Here is a 22,170-nt window from a genome sequence, read left to right as displayed (position 1 = left end):
AGAAGGAATTATGTTAAGTCAGCTAAATCAGAAAGACAAAGATGAGTATAGGATGTCCCCACTTATCAACAGAAGTTGAGAAAGAAGAACAGAAAGGGAAACTGAAAGCAGGATCTGATTAAATTGAGAGCAGGGCACCAATGTAAAACCACTGTGGTGAAGGGGAGGGTGGCCATTGGGCTTCCCGGCATGGTGGGGTGTGTGTGTGGGGGGGCAGGGGCAGGTGGTGGGGATGGGACACAAGTCTTTTGGTGGTGGGAGTGGTATTTATATACAATCCTATTAAAGTGTAAACATATAAACCACTATTTAATTATTATATATTTCTATTTAGAATAGGAGCCTGTATGGCTTCTGAATCCCTGTCAGTCTGAGCTTGCAGTCCATGGTCAGAGCTAAGAACATTCTAGGCTGCACTCATTTCAGGAACAGTCTTCAAGTAGCAGAGTAAGTTGGCACAGTCTCCGGTAGATGGTAGGGAAGTCCCTATCATTGCTGCACTACAGTGAGGATAAGGTCCTAATAGGCTCACAAGAGGGCTTATGATGATGTTCCTGATGGAAGCGACCAGTGATAGTTGAGAGAGGGATAGGACTATCATAACTATGTGGGAATCCAAAGAGTCCCTGACTAGAGCTCAGATGAGGGGATGGTCTGCTACTGACCCCAAAGACCCTCATTATAGTCTTGCCCTTATTCAGCTTTTGAAGTCCTCATATATACCTTTTCTTTTGGTGCCAGTGATCAAATGTAGGACTTTATACAGGAAAAACATGTATTGCTCAGTGTCCACTACTATTAACGTATTTGATATTCAAATGTGTTGACCTGAAAATACAAAAATTCTTTTTTATTTGTTTAAACTTTTTTTATTCTCATCAGATTTATCACTGGGGCTTATGCCTGCATGATCTAGCTATCACTTTTGATGGTCATTTTTTTCTGCTGTTTTTTTTTTTTTCATTTGTTGATAGAGATAGAAATTGAGAAGAAAGGAGGAGATAGAGAGGGAGAGAGAAACAGAGACAACTGCAGCACAGCTTCACCACTTGTGAAACTTCCCACCTACAGGTGGGGATGAGGGGGCTTGGACCCAGGTCTTTGTACACAGCAAAATGTGTGTTCTACCAGGTGTGTCATCACTGGCTCCCTAAAACTTGTTTTACTTGAATCACTGTTCTCCATTTCCTCTTCCTCTAAGTTAAACCAGATATATGTTTTTAGTGGCTTTAAATAGAATTCAGGGTGTATAAGGCTTTTATCTTAAATAATAAACTTTCTCTTTCCCAAGAGTATTTTACTTGTCTTAAACAGGAGAAACAAAAAATGCTGTATTCTTATGAGCTTTCCTTGTATGGGTTCTAACCTCTCTCAAGAGTGATAGATGGTTGGAAATTGGTTCTCTATATGGTTTTTATATGTTTTCATAAGGTTATTCTCTTAGTGTCAAAGAGTGTTAGTGAATTATGCTCCATCATTCTCTCCATTCAATAAATTAGAAAATATACACTTAATTATGCTCTCCTAGCTTGTAGGATTTCTGATGAAAAGTATTGTGGAAGCCTGAAAGCTCTGCCTTAATATGTAATTTCCCTTTCTCTAGTAGTCTACAGTTTTTTTCTTTGTCCTTAACTTTTGATAATTTTATGATGATGTATATTACATAGGTCAGATCTTGAATTTAGTGAAAAATCCCCCTTTTTCCTGTGTCTGCTTTTCTGTGTTGAGAGTTTCTAATTTCTTTAAATATCCTCATTATGAATCTTCTAAATTTGTTCTCTGATAAGTCCTTTAGATCTACATCTTTATGGATTTCTAATATGGATTTATATTCTTTAGGGATTAATCTTTTAAAATTTATCTTTATTTATTTGAAAGAGACAGCTATAAATTGAGAGGGATGGGGTGATAGAAAGGGAGAGAGACAGAGAGACACCTACAGCACTGCTTCACCACTTACAAAGCTTTCCCCCCTGCAGGTGGGGACTGTGGGGGAGCACTTGAACCTGGGTCCTTGTGCATTATAGGCATGTGTGCTCAAACAGGTGCACCATCACTGGGCCCTGGAATTCCTTTTTTTTTTTTTTTTTTTTTTTTTTAACATAGGACACCTATTGTTTTTCTATGTTAGTGTTCAAGCGGTGAAGCAGGTCTGCAGGTGTCTGTCTTTCTCTCCCCTTCTATATCTTCCCCTCCTCTCTCCATTTCTCTCTGTCCTAGTTAACATGACGACATCAATAACAACAATAACAACAACAACAACAAAAAGACAACAAGGGCAACAAAAGGGAAAATAAATAAATTAAATTAAATTTAAAAACTTAGTTTTAATAAGGTAAATTTAGTTGTAACTCTTTAGTATTTTATTCATATAACTTCTTTAAATTTTATGAATTTTACATGCCCATGGAATTTAGGAAAACATTTTCTTTTTTCATATTTTACTTAATTTTTTTAGTGAGAGAGAGACTGATACCAGACAATTGCTAGCTTTCCTATTCTTTAACCCTCTGGGAATATGGACCCAAGATCATTGTGGGATACAGAAGGTTGAAGGTCTGGCTTCTGTAATTGCTTCCCCGATGAACATAGGCGCCCATGGCACAAAGTGCAAGGACCCTCATAAGGACATCGGTTCCAGCTCCTGGCTCCTCACCTGCGGTGTGTGTGTTGGAGGTCACTTCACAAGCTGTGAAGCAGGTCTGCAGGTGTCTATCTTTTTCTCCCCACTCTGTCTTCCCTTTCTCTCTTGATTTCTTTCTGTCTTATCCAAAAACAATGACATCAACAACAACAACAACAAGATAAACGACGAAAGGCAACAAAAAGGAAAAAATAGCCTTCAGGAGTAGTGGATTTGTAGTGCAGGCACTAAGCCCCATAAATAACCCCCCAAATAAATAAATAAATAAATAAAAAAGATAAATAGAAACAAAAGATTCAATATGGGATGACCTTGTTCATAGGCAGAAGCTGAAAAAACAAACAAACAAACAAACAAAAAAACCCCAAGCTCAGAAGGGAAAACAGTAAGCAGAACTTTGGTTTATTGCACCAAAGTAAAAGTTTTGCTTTTACCAAAGTAAAAGTCTCTGGGGTTGGGGAGAGGGGTCAGGTCCTGGAACATGATGGCAGAGGAGGACCTATTGGGAGGTTGTATGGAAACATGGAAAACTAGGAAATGTTACACACTTAGAAACTATTTGTATTTTACCTTTTGAATGTAAACCATTAATCCCCTGATATAGAAAAAATAATATTAAAAAAAAATAAAATAAACACAATTAAGTATAAGAAAATAAAATGTCCCTGGTTCTTTCAAGTATAGTCAAACTGCCCAAGAGAGGAGGATGAGTAATCAATTGAGAACAAGGCTTGGCCTATAGTTAGTACTCAGTGAATGCTACGAATTACTGTTCCATTAAGAGATACTTGGACTGAAGTCAACGCCTGAGTCAGTCCCAGAAGGCTACAGACTAGACAACATATGCAAAGTCATGTTAGATGTAATTGTGAAAAATTAAGTGATGTGGAATTTTTAAAAAATCACCCATGAGGAACTTCAGGACTTCCTGGAAAAAAAAAAACAACAAATACTGACTTGCCAGGAAAGAAAAAAAAAGTTCATAAATTTATCAATTTTTTTTTTTTACCTTTTTCCTCACCAAGAGTAATGAGAGTAAATTTTGGTACCACCGTTTTCTCAATAGAGGGATTAGTGTTTGTAACTACTCTGGAACTGTCTTTCTCTCCTATATAGAACAGAATCCTATAAATAGTTTAATGTAGTAATTAATATTTTTGAACACTGGAATAAGATAAACCAGATTTTCAATCCTAGGTTTGCTGATTACTGACTATATGAACTTGGGGAAGGTATTTAATGATATTAACCTACTTTCTTTATGTGAATACTGATTAATACCAGACTAAACAGTAAGGATAAGGTCATTCATGTCAAGCATTTAAATTTGTCAGTGATATACTGTACACTCAACATGTCAGCCATTATTGTTAAGATTATATAAAAATGCTTATATACTGATGTTGTTTGTTTGTTTATTTATTTATTTATTTATTTTTGCTTCCAGCATTATTGCTGGAGCTCAGTGCCAGCACTACAAATCCACTATTCCAAGGGGGCATTTATTTACTTTTCTTTTCATGGAACAGAGGGAAATTGAGAGAAGAGGAGGAAATAGAGAGGGAGATAGAGAGACACCTGAAGACCTGCTTTGCCACTGTGATGTGTCCCCGTTGTAGGGGGGGGAGCGGGCTTGAACTCAGGTCCTTGTGTGGATCCTTGCACTTAACTGGGTGCACTATGCCAGGCCTCCTGATGCAGTTTCATTCTGTAGTGAGTTAAGAGGTACCTTTAAGTTTGAATATGATTTGACATAAGATATATAGCCACAGAGTCTGGCCAAAATAAGTATAGGTGAAAATATATTATAAAGCAAGTAAATATATGGAATTTAAAGCATGGCAATAAATAGGCACAAGTAGAGTCTTAGATGGGCAGAAAAACAATCACTGGATATATTTAATATGGGGCTCAAAAGTTGCTACCTTGTTTTAGTTCACAGTTTTTATTTCATTAAATTTCTCCTACATGATTTGGCACTATACTTCTTGGGGGGCTAATTGATTTGGCACTATACTTCTTGGGGAGCTAATTTTATCTGCAAGGTTCTTAAAATACACGCTTAACATGAGCTGGGTTTCTTTCTTCATAACAGAGAAATCTTTTAAGTTTCCCCTTTATACAATCCCCTTGAAGGCATTCTTTGCAGAAAAAAAAATTCAGTTTGTGGGAGTGATGAAGAAATGTGGAGCCCCTCAATATGATCATGATTGCTTGACCTCAAATTCTTCTTTTCCCTTCTTTCCTTCCTTCCTTCCTTCCTTCCTTCCTTCCTTCCTTCCTTCCTTCCTTCCTTCCTTCCTTCCTCCAACCCTCCCTTTCTTCCTTCCTTTCTTCCTTTCTTTCTTTCTTTCTTTCTTTCTTTCTTTCTTTCTTTCTTTCTTTCTTTCTTTCTCTCTTACAGAGAGAAATGGAGAGAGGAGGGGAAGACAGAGAGGGGGAGATAAAGACACCTGTAGACCTGCTTCACTGCTTGTGAAGCGACTCCACCCTAAAAATTTATTCTTAGAAGTTTTGTGCTTTGGAATTTCTCTTATAGAAATAATTTTAAAAGTTTACATAACCATATTCATTGCAACAGTTTTCAGTAATGAAAAACTGATACTTTCCAAATACTCAATAGCCATCACACATCAGTGGACTAAATTCTGGTGTGGGCATCTGATAACACAACCATCAGAATTATATCATGGAGCCATTTCTGTACATGGGCAGTATTAAAGTATAGGAGGTAATAATATACAAAAACAGTCACATGTTTGAGAGGGGAAACAAATACATGTAAGGGAAAAAAAAGAATGAACTAATATAAACCAAATGCAGCATAATTTCCATGTTTTCTTATTGTTGTTCAGTTGCATAATTTTTAGTGATTAGAACATAAACTTTAAGGATAAACATTATTCCTTTGTGATTTATTTGTGAACTATAAAGAAATAAGACAACCAAACCAAACCAAACCAACTTATTAGAATTTGCTGATAAGATGGTTACCAGAAGGGAAGGTAATAGGGATGAGATAGGTGGTAGACGAGATGAATTCCATAGTGGTGAGTTTTAGCTACATCTTTGTTGGTGGACATGATGTAATATATGCGTTTATAAAGTCTAAAGCTGTCATCTTGAAAAATACATAGTATCAGAAACCAAGTGTCCCTCAATGAAGATAAAAAATACAAGTATTACCCACAAGCCAATGGTTATTACTACAATTATCGCATTTTGGCATGTGATCTTCAAGTACTGATAGATATTAAAAGATTGAACATGGATTTATTTAAAAAAATTTATTTATTTATTCTTTTTGGTTGCCTTTGTTGTTTTATTGTTGTAGTTATTGATGTTGTTGTTGTTGGATAGGACAGAAAAAAATGGAGAGGGGAGGGGAAGACAGACAGACGTGGAGAGAAAGATAGACACCTGCAGACCTGCTTCACAGATAGTGAAGCACCCCCCACACACACAGGGGTCCTTAAGGCCAGTCCTTGCTCTTAGCACCACCTGTGCTTAACCTGTTGTGCTACCACCCGACTTCCCTACACATGATTTCTTAAGACAATAAGTATAGATTTTAGTTTAGCAGAACTAAATCTACGATTATATTATATTTCTATTAAGTGAAATTACTTAAGAGGGTTAACAAATTGGTCTTACTGAGTCCATGATTTATCAAGTACCAGGCAGACTACACGCTGTCTGGTCCTGAGCAATGACAAGGTAGGAGGAGGTGGTGGATTTGTTACTGGCATGGGAGAAGCTTTCTGAAAGTCCTCAGACTTCGTGATTACTTCCATGTGCTTCTGTGACTGCACATTTTGTTTTGTAGGTTTGGAGCATCTGGATTGTGTGTTTCTTTTGTACAAAATTCAGTCACCTGGAAAAAAAAAACAAAGAAGTTGAAGTCATGATAAATTACGTGAGATTACATAATCATCCTTTCCAAATATACAGTTGACAACATGCATATCCTTGACGGATTGTATTGGCTGAAAATTCAAATGAATTCATAATATATATGTATGATTTTTAAAATTATCTTCATATGTTGGAGACAGAAATTGAGAGGGGAAGGGGAAAAAGAGAGGGAGAGAAACAGACACCTGCAACACTGCTTCATTATTTGCAAAGCTTTCCTTCTGAGGGTTGCATTGGATCGACCTTCCTGTGGTGCATCCCATGAGTACCCATTCATTGGGGAAACTGATGATCCTTGCCAGCCGACTGAATCCACATGGACCCCAGTCACTTTCAAAGCCAGCAACAAGCAGCTCCTGACAGCTTTCAAGCGGTTGGTCCTGCTCTTCGAGTCCTCCAACTTAATGTTGAGGGGTTGTCCTTTGCCAAACGTGTTCTTATTGGTCAATTGGTGATACAGCATCAGGCAGATGTTATCTGCCTACAAGAAACACATATAGCAGTCGATGAAGCTGCTTGATTCACCATCAGTGGATTCGATTTAATATGCTATAATCTCCATCCTAAACACGGCCGAGCCATCTACGCCAAATCGTATCTTGCGGACGTTTACCATACGGCCTCTTTGACCTTCTACGACTCCATTACTATTGGAACTATTCAGCTCGTCAATGTATATAAGCCTCCCAGTGCCTCATGGGATAATGAGGTCCTGCCTAGCCTGAGTCACCCAGCCGTTTACGTTGGAGACTTTAATAGTCATCACCAAGACTGGGGATATTCCTCCACTCGTGCTGACGGCTCTATCTTAGCCGACTGGGCATCAGCGAATGACCTCTCCCTATTAAACGATCCCAAACAGCCAGGCTCTTTTCACAGTGCTAGATGGAATAAAGACTCGTCACCTGACCTGTGCTGGATTAGCACAGTCAACGGCCAAGCCTTTCCCGCTACAAGACAAGTTCTCAAGATCTTCCCGCACAGTCATCACCGCCCAGCTATCATCCACATTGGTCTCCAGCTCCCACTGATTCTGTGCTCAGATAAACTAAGATGGAACTTTTGGAAAGCAAACTGGCGTCTGTTCAGTGATCTTACCAACAAATCTATTCCTGCAATTCCAATTAACTCTATCCCCTCTGAAGATTCCTACAAGCGCTTCTGCCAAGCCATCTTCAAAGCAGCTTCCCAAGCTATTCCTTGTGGGAGACGTGCTAACTATATGCCTTGTCTTGATGCTGAATGTGAGCAACTACTAAAGCAGTATGATGAGTTGAGCGACCCAGATGTGGCCGACCATCTCATTGCCTCCCTGGATGCAGCACGCCAAGCCCGCTGGCAACAACTCACGGAAAGTCTGAACTTCACCCACTCAAGTAGGAAGGCTTAGAAGCTTCTTCATAGTCTGGGTGCTGGTAGCCAACCCTCTCCCATCTCCCATCCTCCCGTATCTCTAAACTCAGTGGCCAGTCACCTAACTCAAGTTGGACGTGCTAAGATCGACCCAGTCTGGGAAAGAGAAATTTCCCATGAGTGGTCATCCCACTTCCGTTTACCTTGTCCATCTCCAAAACTCTCTCCCTTTACACTGTCTGAACTGGAAGACGCTTTGAAGAGGGTTAAACCAGGAACAGCTACTGGCTATGATAACATTACCCCAGAACTCATTCTTAACCTGGGCCCCACGGCAAAGAAGTGGCTCACTTCATTCTTGTCCCACACCTTGGAATCCGAATCTATGCCCAAAATTTGGTGTCGTGCGAAGATAATAGCAGTTTTGAAACCAAAGAAAGACCCAACACTGGCCGCCAGCTATAGACCAATTTCTCTCCTCTCCGTGTGTTACAAACTCCTTGAGAGGCTGCTTCTGTCACGTATTTCTCATCTTACAGAGAAATTCCTATCACCCGCCCAGGCTGGTTTCCGCCCAGGAAGATCTACCTGTGAACAAGTCCTGGCCCTCTCAACTTACATTGAAAATGGATTCCAGAAGAATTTAAAGACAGGTGCTGTCTTTGTTGATCTCACAGCAGCCTATGACACGGTCTGGCATCGTGGTCTCCTAGTCAAGATCTCAAGATGCCTGCCTCCATGGTTGGCCAACACTATATCATTTCTTCTCCAAAACAGAAGATTCCGGGTGCATCTGGGTGACAAGTCTAGCAGATGGAGACTTGTCTCAAGTGGCCTCTCCCAGGGCTCTGTTCTGGCTCCTACGCTATTTAATATTTACATCAATGACCTCCCAGAAACTTCTTCAATGAAGTTCATCTACGCCGATGACATCTGCTGTGCAACTCAGGCATCCAAGTTCGACATCCTCGAGGAAACACTCACGAAAGACATGTCTCTGATATCTGATTACTGTAAAAAATGGCGACTAATCCCTAGCACTGCAAAAATGGTATCATCTGTTTTCCATCTACACCATGCCTCGGCCTCGCGTGAGCTTAATGTGCAGCTTGGCGATACGAGAATCCGGCATGAAGCCCAACCAGTCTGTCTTGGCGTTACTCTCGATCGCACTCTGTCATTTCACGAACATCTCATAAAAACTGCAGCAAAGGTGGGCGCGAGGAATCACATCATTGCAAGACTGGCCAGCTCCTCATGGGGCGCGAGCGCTTCCACACTACGATCATCATCTCTGGCATTATGCTATTCCACTGCAGAATACTGTGTCCCAGTATGGTTCCGTAGCCCCCATGTCCACTTGGTCGATTCCAAATTATATTCCTCCATGAGGATAATTTCTGGAACCATCCATTCCACCCGGGTTCCGTGGCTGCCAATTCTTAGCAACATCGCCCCGCCAGATATTCGTCGGGATGCGGCATCATCTAAGTTCATTTCCCACGTCTACGCTCGACCGGACCTGCCAAGATACGCGGATATCTTCACCCACCCTGTTCAACGCTTGACGTCTCGTCACCCAATCTGGTCCCCTACGCCTACACTGAACTTCTCTGTTCCAGTCTCTTGGAAACAGAGCTGGCAGTCAGCTGAGGTAAAGAACAAACACCTCATCACAGACCCCTGCAAGCGTCAACCCGGCTTTGACCTAGCATGTTATGATTGGGCCTTCCTCAATCGCTATCGAACAGGCCATGGCCGGTGCACCGCTATGTTCCATCGCTGGGGAGCCAGAGACGACCCGAACTGCCCCTGCGGCTACAGACAGACTATGACCCACATAGTCAACGACTGCCACCTCTCCAGATTCAAAGGAGGTCTCGAAACTTTACCTCAGGCTCAACCTGACGCTGTTGACTGGCTACGGAAGAAGGGCAAATGCTAGAAGAAGATGAGGGTGGGATCCAGGGCAAATTCACAATATATTATCACACCTATTATGTATATTTGTCTGGTAAAAAACCATCAACAATGGCAATTGGGGATAGTGGCTGTTGATACAAGTACCTGTCAACCCCCTTTCCTTCTAACCTTTGGGAAACTCAAGTCCTGCATTATGTTTCATAGAGAAGGGAACAGGATTTGTAGTTATTTGTAGCTGCCCTTTAAAAGTGAGCTAAAGGCAGCATTATTATTTTTTTTTTAGTATTTATTTTATTTATTTATTCCCTTTTGTTGCCCTTGTTGTTTTTATTGTTGTAGTTATTATTGTTGTTGTTGGATAGGACAGAGAGAAATGGAGAGAGGAGGGGAAGATAGAGAGGAGGAGAGAAAGATAGACACCTGCAGACCTGCTTCACCGCCTGTGAAGCGATTCCCCTGCAGGTGGGGAGCCGGGGTTCGAACCGGGATCCTTATGCCTGTCCTTGTGCTTTGCGCCACCTGCGCTTAACCCGCTGCACTACAGCCCGACTCCCCTAGGCAGCATTATTTTTAAATTGTCTCAGTGTTTTCATTTTTTTTCATATTGGACTAAAAACCTAAGTATAGCTATTTCAACAACCTGTTGTCTTACTGTCTCTGCTGAATTATAACACACACACACACACACACACACACACACACACACAATAATCCTGAAAAAGTAATGAGAATGTGGAGAAGAAATGTGTTTGGTTCTTATGCAGAAGTAAATGATGAATTGTATTCAATCATTCTGCTAAATGATGCCATGATTATAGTCTTTGAAAACCTCTTAACTTGGAAAACTCCTATATATTTATTTGCGGTAAGCCTCAATTTATAAGAATTGTTTAATTTGGGGGCTTTGTGGTTGTGCATCTGGTTAAGCCACATAGTACTTTGCTCAAGAACCTATGCAAAGATCTAGGTTTAAGACCCCGGCTCCCCACCTGCAGTGGGTGATGTTTCACAAGCAGTGAAGCCGGCTCGCAGTTGTCTATATTTCTCTTTCCCTTTCTATCTCCCCACTCCACTCTCATATTTTCTCTGTCCTATCTAATAAAAAGGTGGAGGGTGGAAAAATGGCTGCTGGGAGCAGTGGATTCTTAGTGCTGGCACCGAGCCCCAGCAATAACCCTGGAGGCAAGAAAAAAAAAAAGAAAAGGGGTGAGTCTGGCGGTAGCCCATTGGGTTAAACTCACGTGGCATGAAGCACAAGATCTGGCTTAAGGATCCCAGTTGAGCCCCCCCCCCCCCACTGGCAAGGGGAGTCACTTCACAAGCAGTAAAGCCAGTCTGCAGGTTTCTATCTTTGTCTCTCCCTCTCTGTCTTCCCCTCCTCTCTCCATTTCTCTCTGTCCTATCCAACAACGATGACATCAATAACAACAACAATAATAACTGCAACACGAACAACAAAAACAAAAAAACCAAGGGCAACAAAAGGGAAGATAAATAAATAAATATAAAAAGAAAATGGAAAAGAAAAGAAATGTTTATTTTTAGTATCATCTCCTTTTTAAAAAAGTCACCTAGGACTTAGGAGATAGCACTGTCAATAGTGCTGAGGCACCCAAAGTCCCAGGTTTGATAAATGAATTAAAAAAAATTCTCCAAATATAAATTTGGGCAACTCTCCAAATATTTTATAAATTAAAAAAAAAAAGGGCTGACAAAATAGCTCACTTGGGTACCTTTCTGCTTTGCTGTGCATACCATCCAGCCTTGAGCTTAGCCTCCAGTGCTTATCTGTATATTTTAAAGCGACTGAATGAACTCTTTTGGGACACTCAGTGGCTAATAATTAGAAGAGAAATTTTAAGTAAGGTTGTAGTTGTGGACAGAAGTTCACAAAAATGTAGAGACAAGTAAAGAAATATTATAAGAATTTATTAATCAGTTTTACATCTGAAGGAAGAAACATGTCTATAAGGAAGGGCAGAATAATTTCCATATACACCCTTTCATTGGATAGAAAAAAATTTATTGTCTGAATAATTTTCTAATCTCAAGTGTTAAACATACTGTCATAATAGAAAATTTAACTTTCCTCATTAATTTACCCATAAGCATTCCTTTGTGACATTAAAGAGAAGATACTTACAGAATTGAGACTTTGTAGAAACATGATGGATTCCCTTGCAGTGTTGAACTTCTTTGGGATGAAGGTACAGTCTGCTTCATACAGCCCTGTCTGTGAATCATGTTTGCATGGCCTTTGTGTACAGATGCCTTCCTGGCATTTGCTGACAATTACTGTACCAGTAATATTACTTGAACACCTAAGATGAAAGAACAGATTACATTTTAAAGATTAAGTCCTAAGATATTTGCCACACTGACAACATCTATAAATCATGCACCAAACATTTCATTATGACAGAAGTAAGCAGGCAATCTTACCCCTACTTATAGTTTTCAGTAAGAATATTATTTCAGCTCATATTTCTTAAAGTTCATTGCTCACTAATGTGATTTATCTTTATTATTATTATTATTATTATTTTTATCCAGAGCACTTGTTAGCTCTGGCTTGTGCTGCTGTGAAGGATTGAACCTCAGACTTTGGAGCCTCAGGAATGAGAGTCTCTTTACATAACCATTATGCTATCTACCACCACCTTCTATCTACTATCTTTATGACTTGAGCCATGGTAATAGATGGTAATTCCCAACTCACAGAAATGTTGTGAATATAAGTGAATTAAGATATAAGGGAAATTGTTTGCTAGTAGGGAGGGGAACATTATATATATCAAATAAAATTAACCTTATACCACCTCAAAGTGCATGGCATTCTGTAAGAACTCAATAACTTTTATTTTAAGCGTTGATTTTTCTAGAACAGCTTTTATTTTATTTTAAAAAATTGGTTGTTTGCTACATTCATTGCTTAGTTTTTACATACTTTGTGCCATTCTTAAGGCTAGGGAATTAATCAAGGATATCATAGCCTAGTGGGGAAAATCAAATTACACAACTGAAGAGAAGTCTGTGCAGATTAATTTTAAAACTTTTGAATGAATATCTAATGATGAATGGAGGGAGAGGAAGAATATTTTAATTGTCTGGAATGATGACTAAGCTCTTTTGTGGATAGAAAAGGTGGTGACAGTGGAAGTTAAATGGATCAAGATGAATAAGGTGAGTGTTCTCGCTTGGGAGTTAGTTCAGACAGTGTTAAGGGATGAGGTTAACTCATCAGGAATAATAATCTGCACAAAGAGGATGGGGAGAGGAATTTTGTTTTTCTATCTAGTATGTTTCTTCCAGTATATTATTATCTGAAATGATTATTTGCTATTTTAATCTACATGTGATTCACATTTTTTATTTAATGCTTAGCCATCTCTTCTGCCTATAAACAGAACTTGTCTAGATCTGCCTAGGGCTGTATATCTAAACATTAGTTTATACATTTACATTTATGAACATAACTTTCCCATTTATAGTTACAGTTAAATAGAAAGCAAATTCTATTTAGTTTATAACTCTAGTAGTTGATGTCAAGAAGAGATATTCACATTAAAATAACCAAGTGGAATAAAAAAGTTGGAAAGGAACTTTTAATCTGATTCCAATGTATTTTATATTTTAGGCTACACTATTTTCCCTTTTTTCTCTATATATTTATTTTATTTACATTCTTCATGAATAATGAAATTATTCTCAATTCATGATCATTCTTAAATCCAAGCTGGTTCTTTAAAAAATAGTTGGATACATACATTGTGGGGCAAATTGGAAACTGCAATGAACTGCAGAAATATACAAACACTGAATTCATTTCTGTTGACTTAGTGTGGAAAATTTGAAAGCATGAGTGCTTGAAAACATTAGATCAGGACAGTAGTACCTCGTTGCTTCAATGGTTTCCTTTCTGGAGAAATAGAATGGTCGGTCCTCGTTGTATTCATCAAACACGCCCCATCGAAGATGGGCCCACTCATGGACAAGCACTCTTCCTATGAAAAAATAAGTTTACATTTACAATATTTTAGTTCAGCTCCCTTAATTTTTATTTCCCTCTTCCCTACATCCCCCAGTCAACTGAGTCCAGGAACACTAGGAAAAATTGACAGCTTTAAATTAAGACAAAGAACTTGAAAAAAGTTAGTATCAGTAAATGATTAACTGGACTATGAAGCACACACTCAAAAAGAAATGTACTTAGGTTGGATGACACTAGTATGTGGTCAAACAAAGGTAGTGATACCTATTTCACTCTTTTTTTAACCTCTTAAGAAGTAATATTTGTCACTGTGTTATGTATTTTTATTAGTAAGAAGAAAAGAAAATAGAGAAGTATCAAAACCTTACCTCGAGGCCCGTAGACATGTATATTATTATCCAATAAGAAATTTGGATTAAAATGTATGTATTGTCCTTTCTCTCCACATTGTCCATATTGAAGAGTATAGGGGTCATCTCCATATTTTGCATAAGGATTAGCAACTATGACATTTGCCCATACAGCTGTTCAAACAGATCAAAACAGATTCCAGAAGCAATACAACAAGATAATTTCTCTCTACATTATGAAGAGTTGTATTTGCTGAGGTTGTGGGGGCTGTTTCCCCTCTGCACATTGGCTGGTGACCATTGGGGGCGGAGATGGGCCACCCCAGGGATCCTGGGAACCCTGCTGATGAGGGAGAGTGCCCAGAGAGGAATCACAAGACCTCTTTGGGAGAAGCTTCAGAGAGACAACTCGTTTATTGGGGGTACAAGCAAGCAGATACACTCAAGGGTTAGAAAAAGTATTAAGGCAATCATTAATCCATATACAATACACAGTTAAATCTTGACCTATCAATTATTTGATCACAGCTGGAAAGTTACCATATAAGTTCTGGTCATGAGCTCATAATACGTAAGTAGGCTTTTTCTCTAAGGGTGAATTGATGAAATGAACAGAAAAATATATACAAGCAGAAGAAACAAACCTTAGCTCTATTCCCTAAATAGTTTGGCAAAGAGAGGCTGACTGGAAAGTAGGTTGAGTTTTTTGTTTTTTATTTTATTTATTTATTTTTTACCTCTCTGTAAGATCTTCATTTTTATGTGCTGAAAGCTCCCCCCTTTTCCTAGCAAGCATTATTATTATTTCACATATTTTATTTATTTATTTACCATTTTATTTTTAAAATTTTTATTAGTGATTCAATGTTGATTTACAAAATTATAAGACGACGGGGGTATAATTCCATATCTTTACCACCACCAGAGTTCTGTGTCCCCATTCCCTCCATTGGAAACTGCAGTAGTTCTCTCAAGATCACAAGTATGGGTTGACTATTGTTTCTATAAACTTCTATGGTTATAGAAATTTTTCTATAGCTCTGCCTTCCTTTCTGAGTTATACCTACTTTTTTTTTAATTTATAAAATGGAAATATTAAAAAATGGAAATACTGACAAGACTATAGGATAGGAGGGGTACGATTCCACACAATTCCCACCCCCAGAGCTCCATATCCAGTCCACTCCCTTGATAGCTTCCCTATTATTTATCCATCTGGGAGCATGGACCCAGTATCATTGTGAGGTGCAGAAGGTGGAAGGTCTGGTTTCTGTAATTGCTTCCTACTGAACATGGGTGCTGGCAGGATGATCCACACTCTCAGCCTGTCTCTCTATTTCCCTAGTGGGGCAGGGATCTGGGGAGGCAGGGCTCCAAGACATATTGGTGAGATCATCTGCCCAGGGAAAAGTGGTTGGCATCATGGTATCATCTGGAACCTGGTGGCTGAAAAAGAGTTAGGATATAAAGCAGAACAAATTGTTCACTAATCATGAACCTAAGGGCAAGAATATTGCAGATGAAGATTTGGGGGTCTCCTTTTTGGAAAAAGCTAGTAATGTCTGTTTTAGGTATATTCCAGGGGGCCCATGACTTTACTAGTTTTTGCCTTAACCTGACATCTAATATGTAAGTGGACCTAGGTTATTGTCTTAGAAGATGCTGTCATAGTTGGAAAAAGGAGTAGAAAGTTGGATCAGGGAAGAGAGTAACTCCCAAATATGGGAAAAGTATGTAAATATTGTTAACTGTAAACCCCACCAGTTCAATTTGGGGCCCATATTCAGCAATACCTGTGTGTCTTGCCTTTCTTTTTCTCGTCTCATCTCCCTTCCCTTCCCTTCCCTTCCCTTCCCTTCCCTTCCCTTCCCTTCCCTTCCCTTCCCTTCCCTTCCCTTCCCTTCCCTTCCCTTCCCTACAACCTTCCCCCTTCCCTTCCCTTCCCTTCCCTTCCCTTCCCTTCCCTTCCCTTCCCTTCCCTTCCCTTCCCTTCCCTTCCCTTCCCTTCCCTTCCCTACAACCTTCCCCCTTCCCTTCCCTTCCCTTCCCTTCCCTTCCCTTCCCTTCCCTTCCCTTCCCTTCCCTTCCCTTCCCTACAACCTTCCCCCTTCCCTTCCCTTCCCTTCCCTTCCCTTCCCTTCCCTTCCCTTCCCTTCCCTTCCCTTCCCTTCCCTTCCCTTCCCTTCCCTTCCCTTCCCTTCCCTTCTCTTCCTTTCCCTTCCCTTCCCTTCCCTTCCCTTCCCTTCCCTTCCCTTCCCTTCCCTTCCCTTCCCTTCCCTTCCCTTCCCTTCCCTTCCCTTCCCTTCCCTTCCCTTCCCCTTCCCCTTCCCCTTCCCCTTCCCCTTCCCCTCCCCCTCCCCCTCCCCCTCCCCTTCCCCTTCCCCTTCCCCTTCCCCATCCCCTTCCCCTTCCCCTTCCCTTCCTTTCCTTCTGTCCCTAGATACTGATGGAGTTCACAGCCCTTGAGTCATCTTCCCCTAACATTTACCCATCTAGCAGTATGGATGACTAAAATTCTTTATGGGGTGCAGAAGGTGGAAGGTCTGACTTTTGTAATTGCTTCTTTGCTGGACATGGGCACTGGCAGGTCAATCCATACCCCCAGCCCGTTTCTATCTCTCCCTAGTGGGTGAGGGCTCTGGAGAGGTGAGCTTCTGGGACTCATTGGTGAGGTCATCTGTCAAGGAAGTCGGGATGGAATCATTTGCAATTTGGTGGTTGTCACATAGTGAGTTTCTGGAGGAGATCCTGGTTGTTTTTTGTTTAGTGTTCAGGTGATTTTTCATTTTTTCCCCCTAGTTTACCAGGATCTGAAACAGCTCGTCTTTCATAGCCACACCTCTACCAATTCTTTTAGAATGTTGTAGTCGCTATCCTTTTATCTTCATCAAATAGTACAGGAAATCTTCAAGTCTCTGGGGTATATTTACCATAAAAAAGTAAAAAGTACTGAAAGAGAATAGATGCCGAAGACGTGGTTGAAAAAAAAAACAAAACAATGACAAGTAAGTCTGCTGGGAGAATTGGGACTGCGCACATGGGAGCCATGAACACACTGATGGGGGGAGCTCCACGAACGGCTGAGGGCTGCAATGGTGTCTCCCCTTCTTTCTCAATCTCTGCCTGTCTGGCATCTCTTATTTTTAGTTCACGGAGCTTCTCCTCAGTGTCATGCATACTGTTCCCGTGTAGTGTGGGAAAAGTGGCTTTTATTTATTTTTTTTCTATCACTGAGTTGACATCCTTAACTGAATTATGGGCATAGTGTATACTCTTGGTATTCATGAAAGAGACAGCTTCATTCTTTTTTAAAAAAATATTTTATTTTTATTTTTGAGAGAGAGAGAGAGAGAGAAAGAGAGAAAGGGACACCAGAGCACTGCTCAGCTCTTGGTAGTGTGGGGAATTGAATCTGGGCCTCTTTTTTAATATTTATTTATTTATTCCCTTTTGTTGCCCTTGTTTTATTGTTGCAGTTATTATTGTTGTTTTTATTAATGTTGTCATTGTTGGATAGGACAGAGAAAGATGGAGAGAGGAGGGGAAGACAGAGGGGGGAGAGAAAGATAGACACCTGCAGACCTGCTTCACCACCTGTGAAGCAACTCCTCTGCAGGTGTGGGAGCCGGGGGCTTCATTCTTATCATCAGTGAAAAGGACTTCCCTCTGCTGAACTATAAACTCCATGAGGGAGGCATGTAGCTAGAAGCACTACAGCCCCCTTGTGGTACTGGGTTGAGATAGTTTCTCAGAGTAAAATTTATTGTTCACACTGCCTATAAAGACATGGAGTTCTAGTACCTGACTGATGCATTGGATCGACCGTCTCGTGGTGCATCCCGTGAGTACCCATTCATTGGGGAAACTGACGATCCTGCCTAGCCGACTGAATCCACATGGATCCCAGTCACTTTCAAAGCCAGCAACAAAGCAGCTCCTGACAGCTTTCAACCTGACGCTGTTGACTGGCTACGGAAGAAGGGCAAACGCTAGAAGAAGAAGTATCTGACTGAGGCCAGGTGGTGTTTTACCCAATAGAGTGCACATGTTAACATCCCTGAAGACCTGGGTTCAAACTCCCAGTTTTCACCTCTAGGAAGAAGCTTAATGAGTCAAGCAACAGTGCTACAACTGTCTCTCTTTCTCCCTCTATTGCTGTCTCCAACAGAAAAGAAAGAAAAAAAATGAAGAAATTACTGCCTGAAGTGGTGAAGTAGTCATGCAGGTACCAAGCACTGGCAATAACCCGAACGGCAAAAAGAATCAGCCTAGAAGGGTTTTTAAAGATTTTATTTATTTATGAGAAATATAGGAGGAGAGAGAAAGAACCAGATATCACTCTGGCACATGTGCTGCTGGGGATTGAACTCGGGACTTCATGCTTGAGAGTCCAAAGCCTTATCACTGCACCACCTCCCAGACCACCCTAGAAGGGTTTCTATACCCTGGGGAAAACTTCATTGGAAACTTGAAACTTTTCTTTTTCTTTCTTTATTATTGGATAAAGTCAGAGAGAAATTGAGAGGGGAGGGGTAGATAGAAAGGGACAGAAACAGAGAGACAACTGCAGCCCTGCTTTACTGCTTGCAAAGCTTCCCTCTACAGGTGGCTTTAAACCGGGGCTTGAACCTGGGTCCTTGTGCACCGTAATGTGTGTGCTCAACCAAGTGCGCCACCGCCTGGCCCCCAGAAATGTGAAGCTTTTACAGTGCTGGCCTGGTTTCTCTTTATTTTCCGCACTTAGTGTGGCATTTGTTGTTGTGCCACAGGAAGTGCTTTGGCTAAGGTGTTTGATTTCCCTATTTATAAATCTTGGTGGAAGAGGGAAGTTGTTTTTTTTTTTTTTGCGGGGGTGGGGGGTAGGGGGTGTTTATCCTGAGTCAGCGAGCTGTCCTTGGTGTTAATATAGTCTTCCTGCTGCTGTGCCAGCCTCTGGGGGCAACAACTTTGTAAACTCAAGAAGTCACAGTTATAAATGGATGAGTTTTTGGGGACTTTTTTCTTTGTAATGGCTTTTTGTTGCTTTATCTTGGACCTGGAAGTGGTGCACCTCGGCCGCCTCTCTCCCAATTTGCTGCCCACAGTCCATGAGCATTGCATTTTAGTCCTGAGAATCGCTCCCTCACCCCTTCTCTGTCATGAGCCACATGTGTCAGTACTCAACTGTGACTTAGTGAGTTTCTTTTTCCTTCCTTTCTTTCTTTCTTTCTTTCTTTCTTTCTTTCTTTCTTTCTTTCTTTCTTTTCTTCTTCTTCTCCTCCTCCTCCTCCTCCTCCACCTCCTCCTCCTTCTTCTCTTTCTCCTTCTCCTTCTCTCTTCCTTTCTTCCTCTTCTTCTTCCCCTTCCCTCTGCCCCCCCCCCCCCGTCATTGTCCTTCTTAACATCTGTTTCTTTATCTTGGACCCAGAAATGGTACACCTCAGCCGCCTCTCTCCCAGTTTGATACCTGCTGTTTCTGAACGCTGCCTTTTAGTCCTGGGATTCTCTCTCTTACCCTTTTTCTGTCCATAAGCCACATGTGTCTATACTCACCTGTGGGTTGGTGAGTTTCTGAAGAAATCCTGGTTGTATTTTGTTGAGTTTTTAGTGGATTTTCCATTACTTTCCTAGTTGACCAGGGAGAGCAAAACATTCTGCTTCTACTCCACAGTCATGCCTCTGAAAGTCCATTTTTTTCTTTCTTTTTATTCCACTTTTTTTTTGTGTGTGTATTAAATGTCTTTCAACATTTCCTCCACTTTATTGGGGGGGATGGTTTACAATGCAGTTATTGACAAATAGTTACAACCTTTTTGCATAACCATTATGTTATCTTTTGTTTTTCTCCGGTCATTTTATTGGGGAGACAATAGTTTATAGTACAGTCATTGAACTTCTCTGTTCCAGTCTCTTGGAAACAGAGTTGGCAGTCAGCTGAGGTAAAGAACAAACACCTCATCACAGACCCCTGCAAGCATCAGCCCGGCTTTGACCTAGCACGTTATGATTGGGCCTTCCTCAATCGCTATCGAACAGGCCATGGCCGGTGCACCGCTATGTTCCATCGCTGGGGAGCCAGAGACGACCCGAACTGCCCCTGCGGCTACAGACAGACTATGACCCACATAGTCAACAACTGCCACCTCTCCAGATTCAAAGGAGGTCTCGAAACTTTACATCAGGCTCAACCTGACGCTGTTGACTGGCTACGGAAGAAGGGCAAACACTAGAAGAAGAAGTACAGTCATTGATACATTGGTACAACTTCTCATTTACCTGTGACAAATACCTGTAAAACATTCTCATCTTGAGACTTGGAGTAAGCATTGAGTGTTTTCTCTGAATTTCCTACATATAAACATGTCTTTTCCTTATTAATATATATTTTTTAATTTTTAATTTTATTTTATTTATTCCCTTTTGTTGCCTTTGTTGTTTTATTGTTGTAGTTATTATTGTTGTTGTCGTCGTCATTGTTGGATAGGACAGAGAGAAATGGAGAGAGGAGGGGAAGACAGAGAGGAGGAGAGAAAGACAGACACCTGCAGACCTGCTTCACCGCCTGTGAAGCGACTCCCTTGCAGGTGGGGACCCGGGGTTCGAACCGGGATCCTTATGCCGGTCCTTGTGCTTTGCGCCACCTGCACTTAACCCGCTGCGCTACAGCCCGACTCCCCCTTATTAATATTTTACCTGCAACAAATATTTAGAGTTTTTCACTTAAGGCTGATCCAATTTTACCTGCTAAGTGTACATTTTCTGTACGTACCTTGTGGAATATTGAGTTTTTTTAACCCCAAACTTCTTGATAAATTATCAGCCAACACCTTTATTGTCATTTTCTACTCTGATCTTCAAAATTTGGAGACCCCACTCACCCACTGAAGCTAGACAGAAGGTTCATTGCTGCTCATTGCTTTAGAAGTCAATTTCTGCACAGTGGTCTTTTAGAAAAGAAATTTCTGCTTATTGTGTCGTCTGGGGTCAGTGTATTTTTTTACTCAGGTAAGACTTCCTCCTCTGTGGTAGTGGCCACTATCTATATTTATAGAAATGAAGGGCAGCTACAATACTGGGACTTTGCGTCTTCTGTGGCTTCCTCCATCCCACTCCCTTCTTGCTAGAGGAAATGGGGGTTGGTGATATGTCCGGAACTATATTTCCCTAACTTCCCACAACCTGTCATCATAGAACCTTCATTAACTTTTTAAAGCACAGACTGAGTCTTTTTAATACATAGGCTGAGTCTTTAATATGTTGACTCTCTTAAAAGCTTAGACCAGGGAGAACAGAAGCAACCAGTGGCACACCTATATACAAATAATATCAAAGGACATAAATTATGGTGATGCTGTGTATAATACAGAAAATCCTAACAAAGGGATATTTCAAAGTTAACCCAATTGCCAAATAATGTGAATAGCAATGACTATCTATTGTCTTCTTAACCCTAAGATAGCAGGAACCTCCCATTTCCTCTATAGAGCCTATATTTCCCCCAGTCCTCGAACCTCTAGGATGGGGCTCACTTTCCTGCATGCTACTCTCAATTCATACCAAATGATATTGTATCCGTTGATCCCAACCTAATCAACGCAAAGATTACCACCTCAGCATGCTTCAATTCAGTGTCCAGAGACATCAGGCATGGAATGTCAACCCTTCAGCTTCATTACTCGGGTGAGACCTTTCCTTTCATGGTATTCTCTAATTCCATTTCAGGAAGTTCACTTCCTAACAAAGGCTCAGAACCTAGATATAGACCAGGTCCTGTAAGACAGAGTGTATGTTCACATGTATCCATAAATTAGGGCAAAAATATATACCTGAAAGCAAAAATACACAATAGTCTGTAGTGAGTCAGTCTTAAGTTCATAATGAAATAGTGTCCATTTAGACTTAGATACCCTCCTCACCTACTTCCTATTACAATCCTCTCACTCACTCCAAAGTTAACCTTATTAAAGCAAGGACTGCAAAAACTGAATAAGGGCAAGAGACTGGCAAACTTTAAT

General features: G+C 40.7%; 1 protein-coding gene across 1 annotated transcript in view; it reads right to left on the bottom strand.

Annotated features, from left to right (window-relative positions):
* The window catches only part of LOC103119659 (calcium-activated chloride channel regulator 1-like), a 44,797-nt gene extending 23,803 nt beyond the window's left edge, over positions 1 to 20,994 (bottom strand). Inside the window, exons 1-5 of the mRNA XM_060202370.1 lie at positions 20,925 to 20,994; positions 20,432 to 20,503; positions 14,195 to 14,350; positions 13,731 to 13,839; positions 11,979 to 12,156 (exon numbers count right to left, since the gene is read on the bottom strand). Coding sequence (XP_060058353.1) covers positions 11,979 to 12,156; positions 13,731 to 13,839; positions 14,195 to 14,350; positions 20,432 to 20,503; positions 20,925 to 20,994 — 585 coding nt within the window. The remainder of the gene's footprint in view (positions 1 to 11,978; positions 12,157 to 13,730; positions 13,840 to 14,194; positions 14,351 to 20,431; positions 20,504 to 20,924) is intronic.
* Positions 20,995 to 22,170: the final 1,176 nt, after the last annotated feature.

This window comes from Erinaceus europaeus, chromosome 11 (genome assembly GCF_950295315.1).
Source record: "Erinaceus europaeus chromosome 11, mEriEur2.1, whole genome shotgun sequence".
In the NCBI taxonomy this organism is placed as follows: domain Eukaryota; kingdom Metazoa; phylum Chordata; class Mammalia; order Eulipotyphla; family Erinaceidae; genus Erinaceus; species Erinaceus europaeus.
This window is presented reverse-complemented; position numbering and strand designations above follow the sequence as displayed.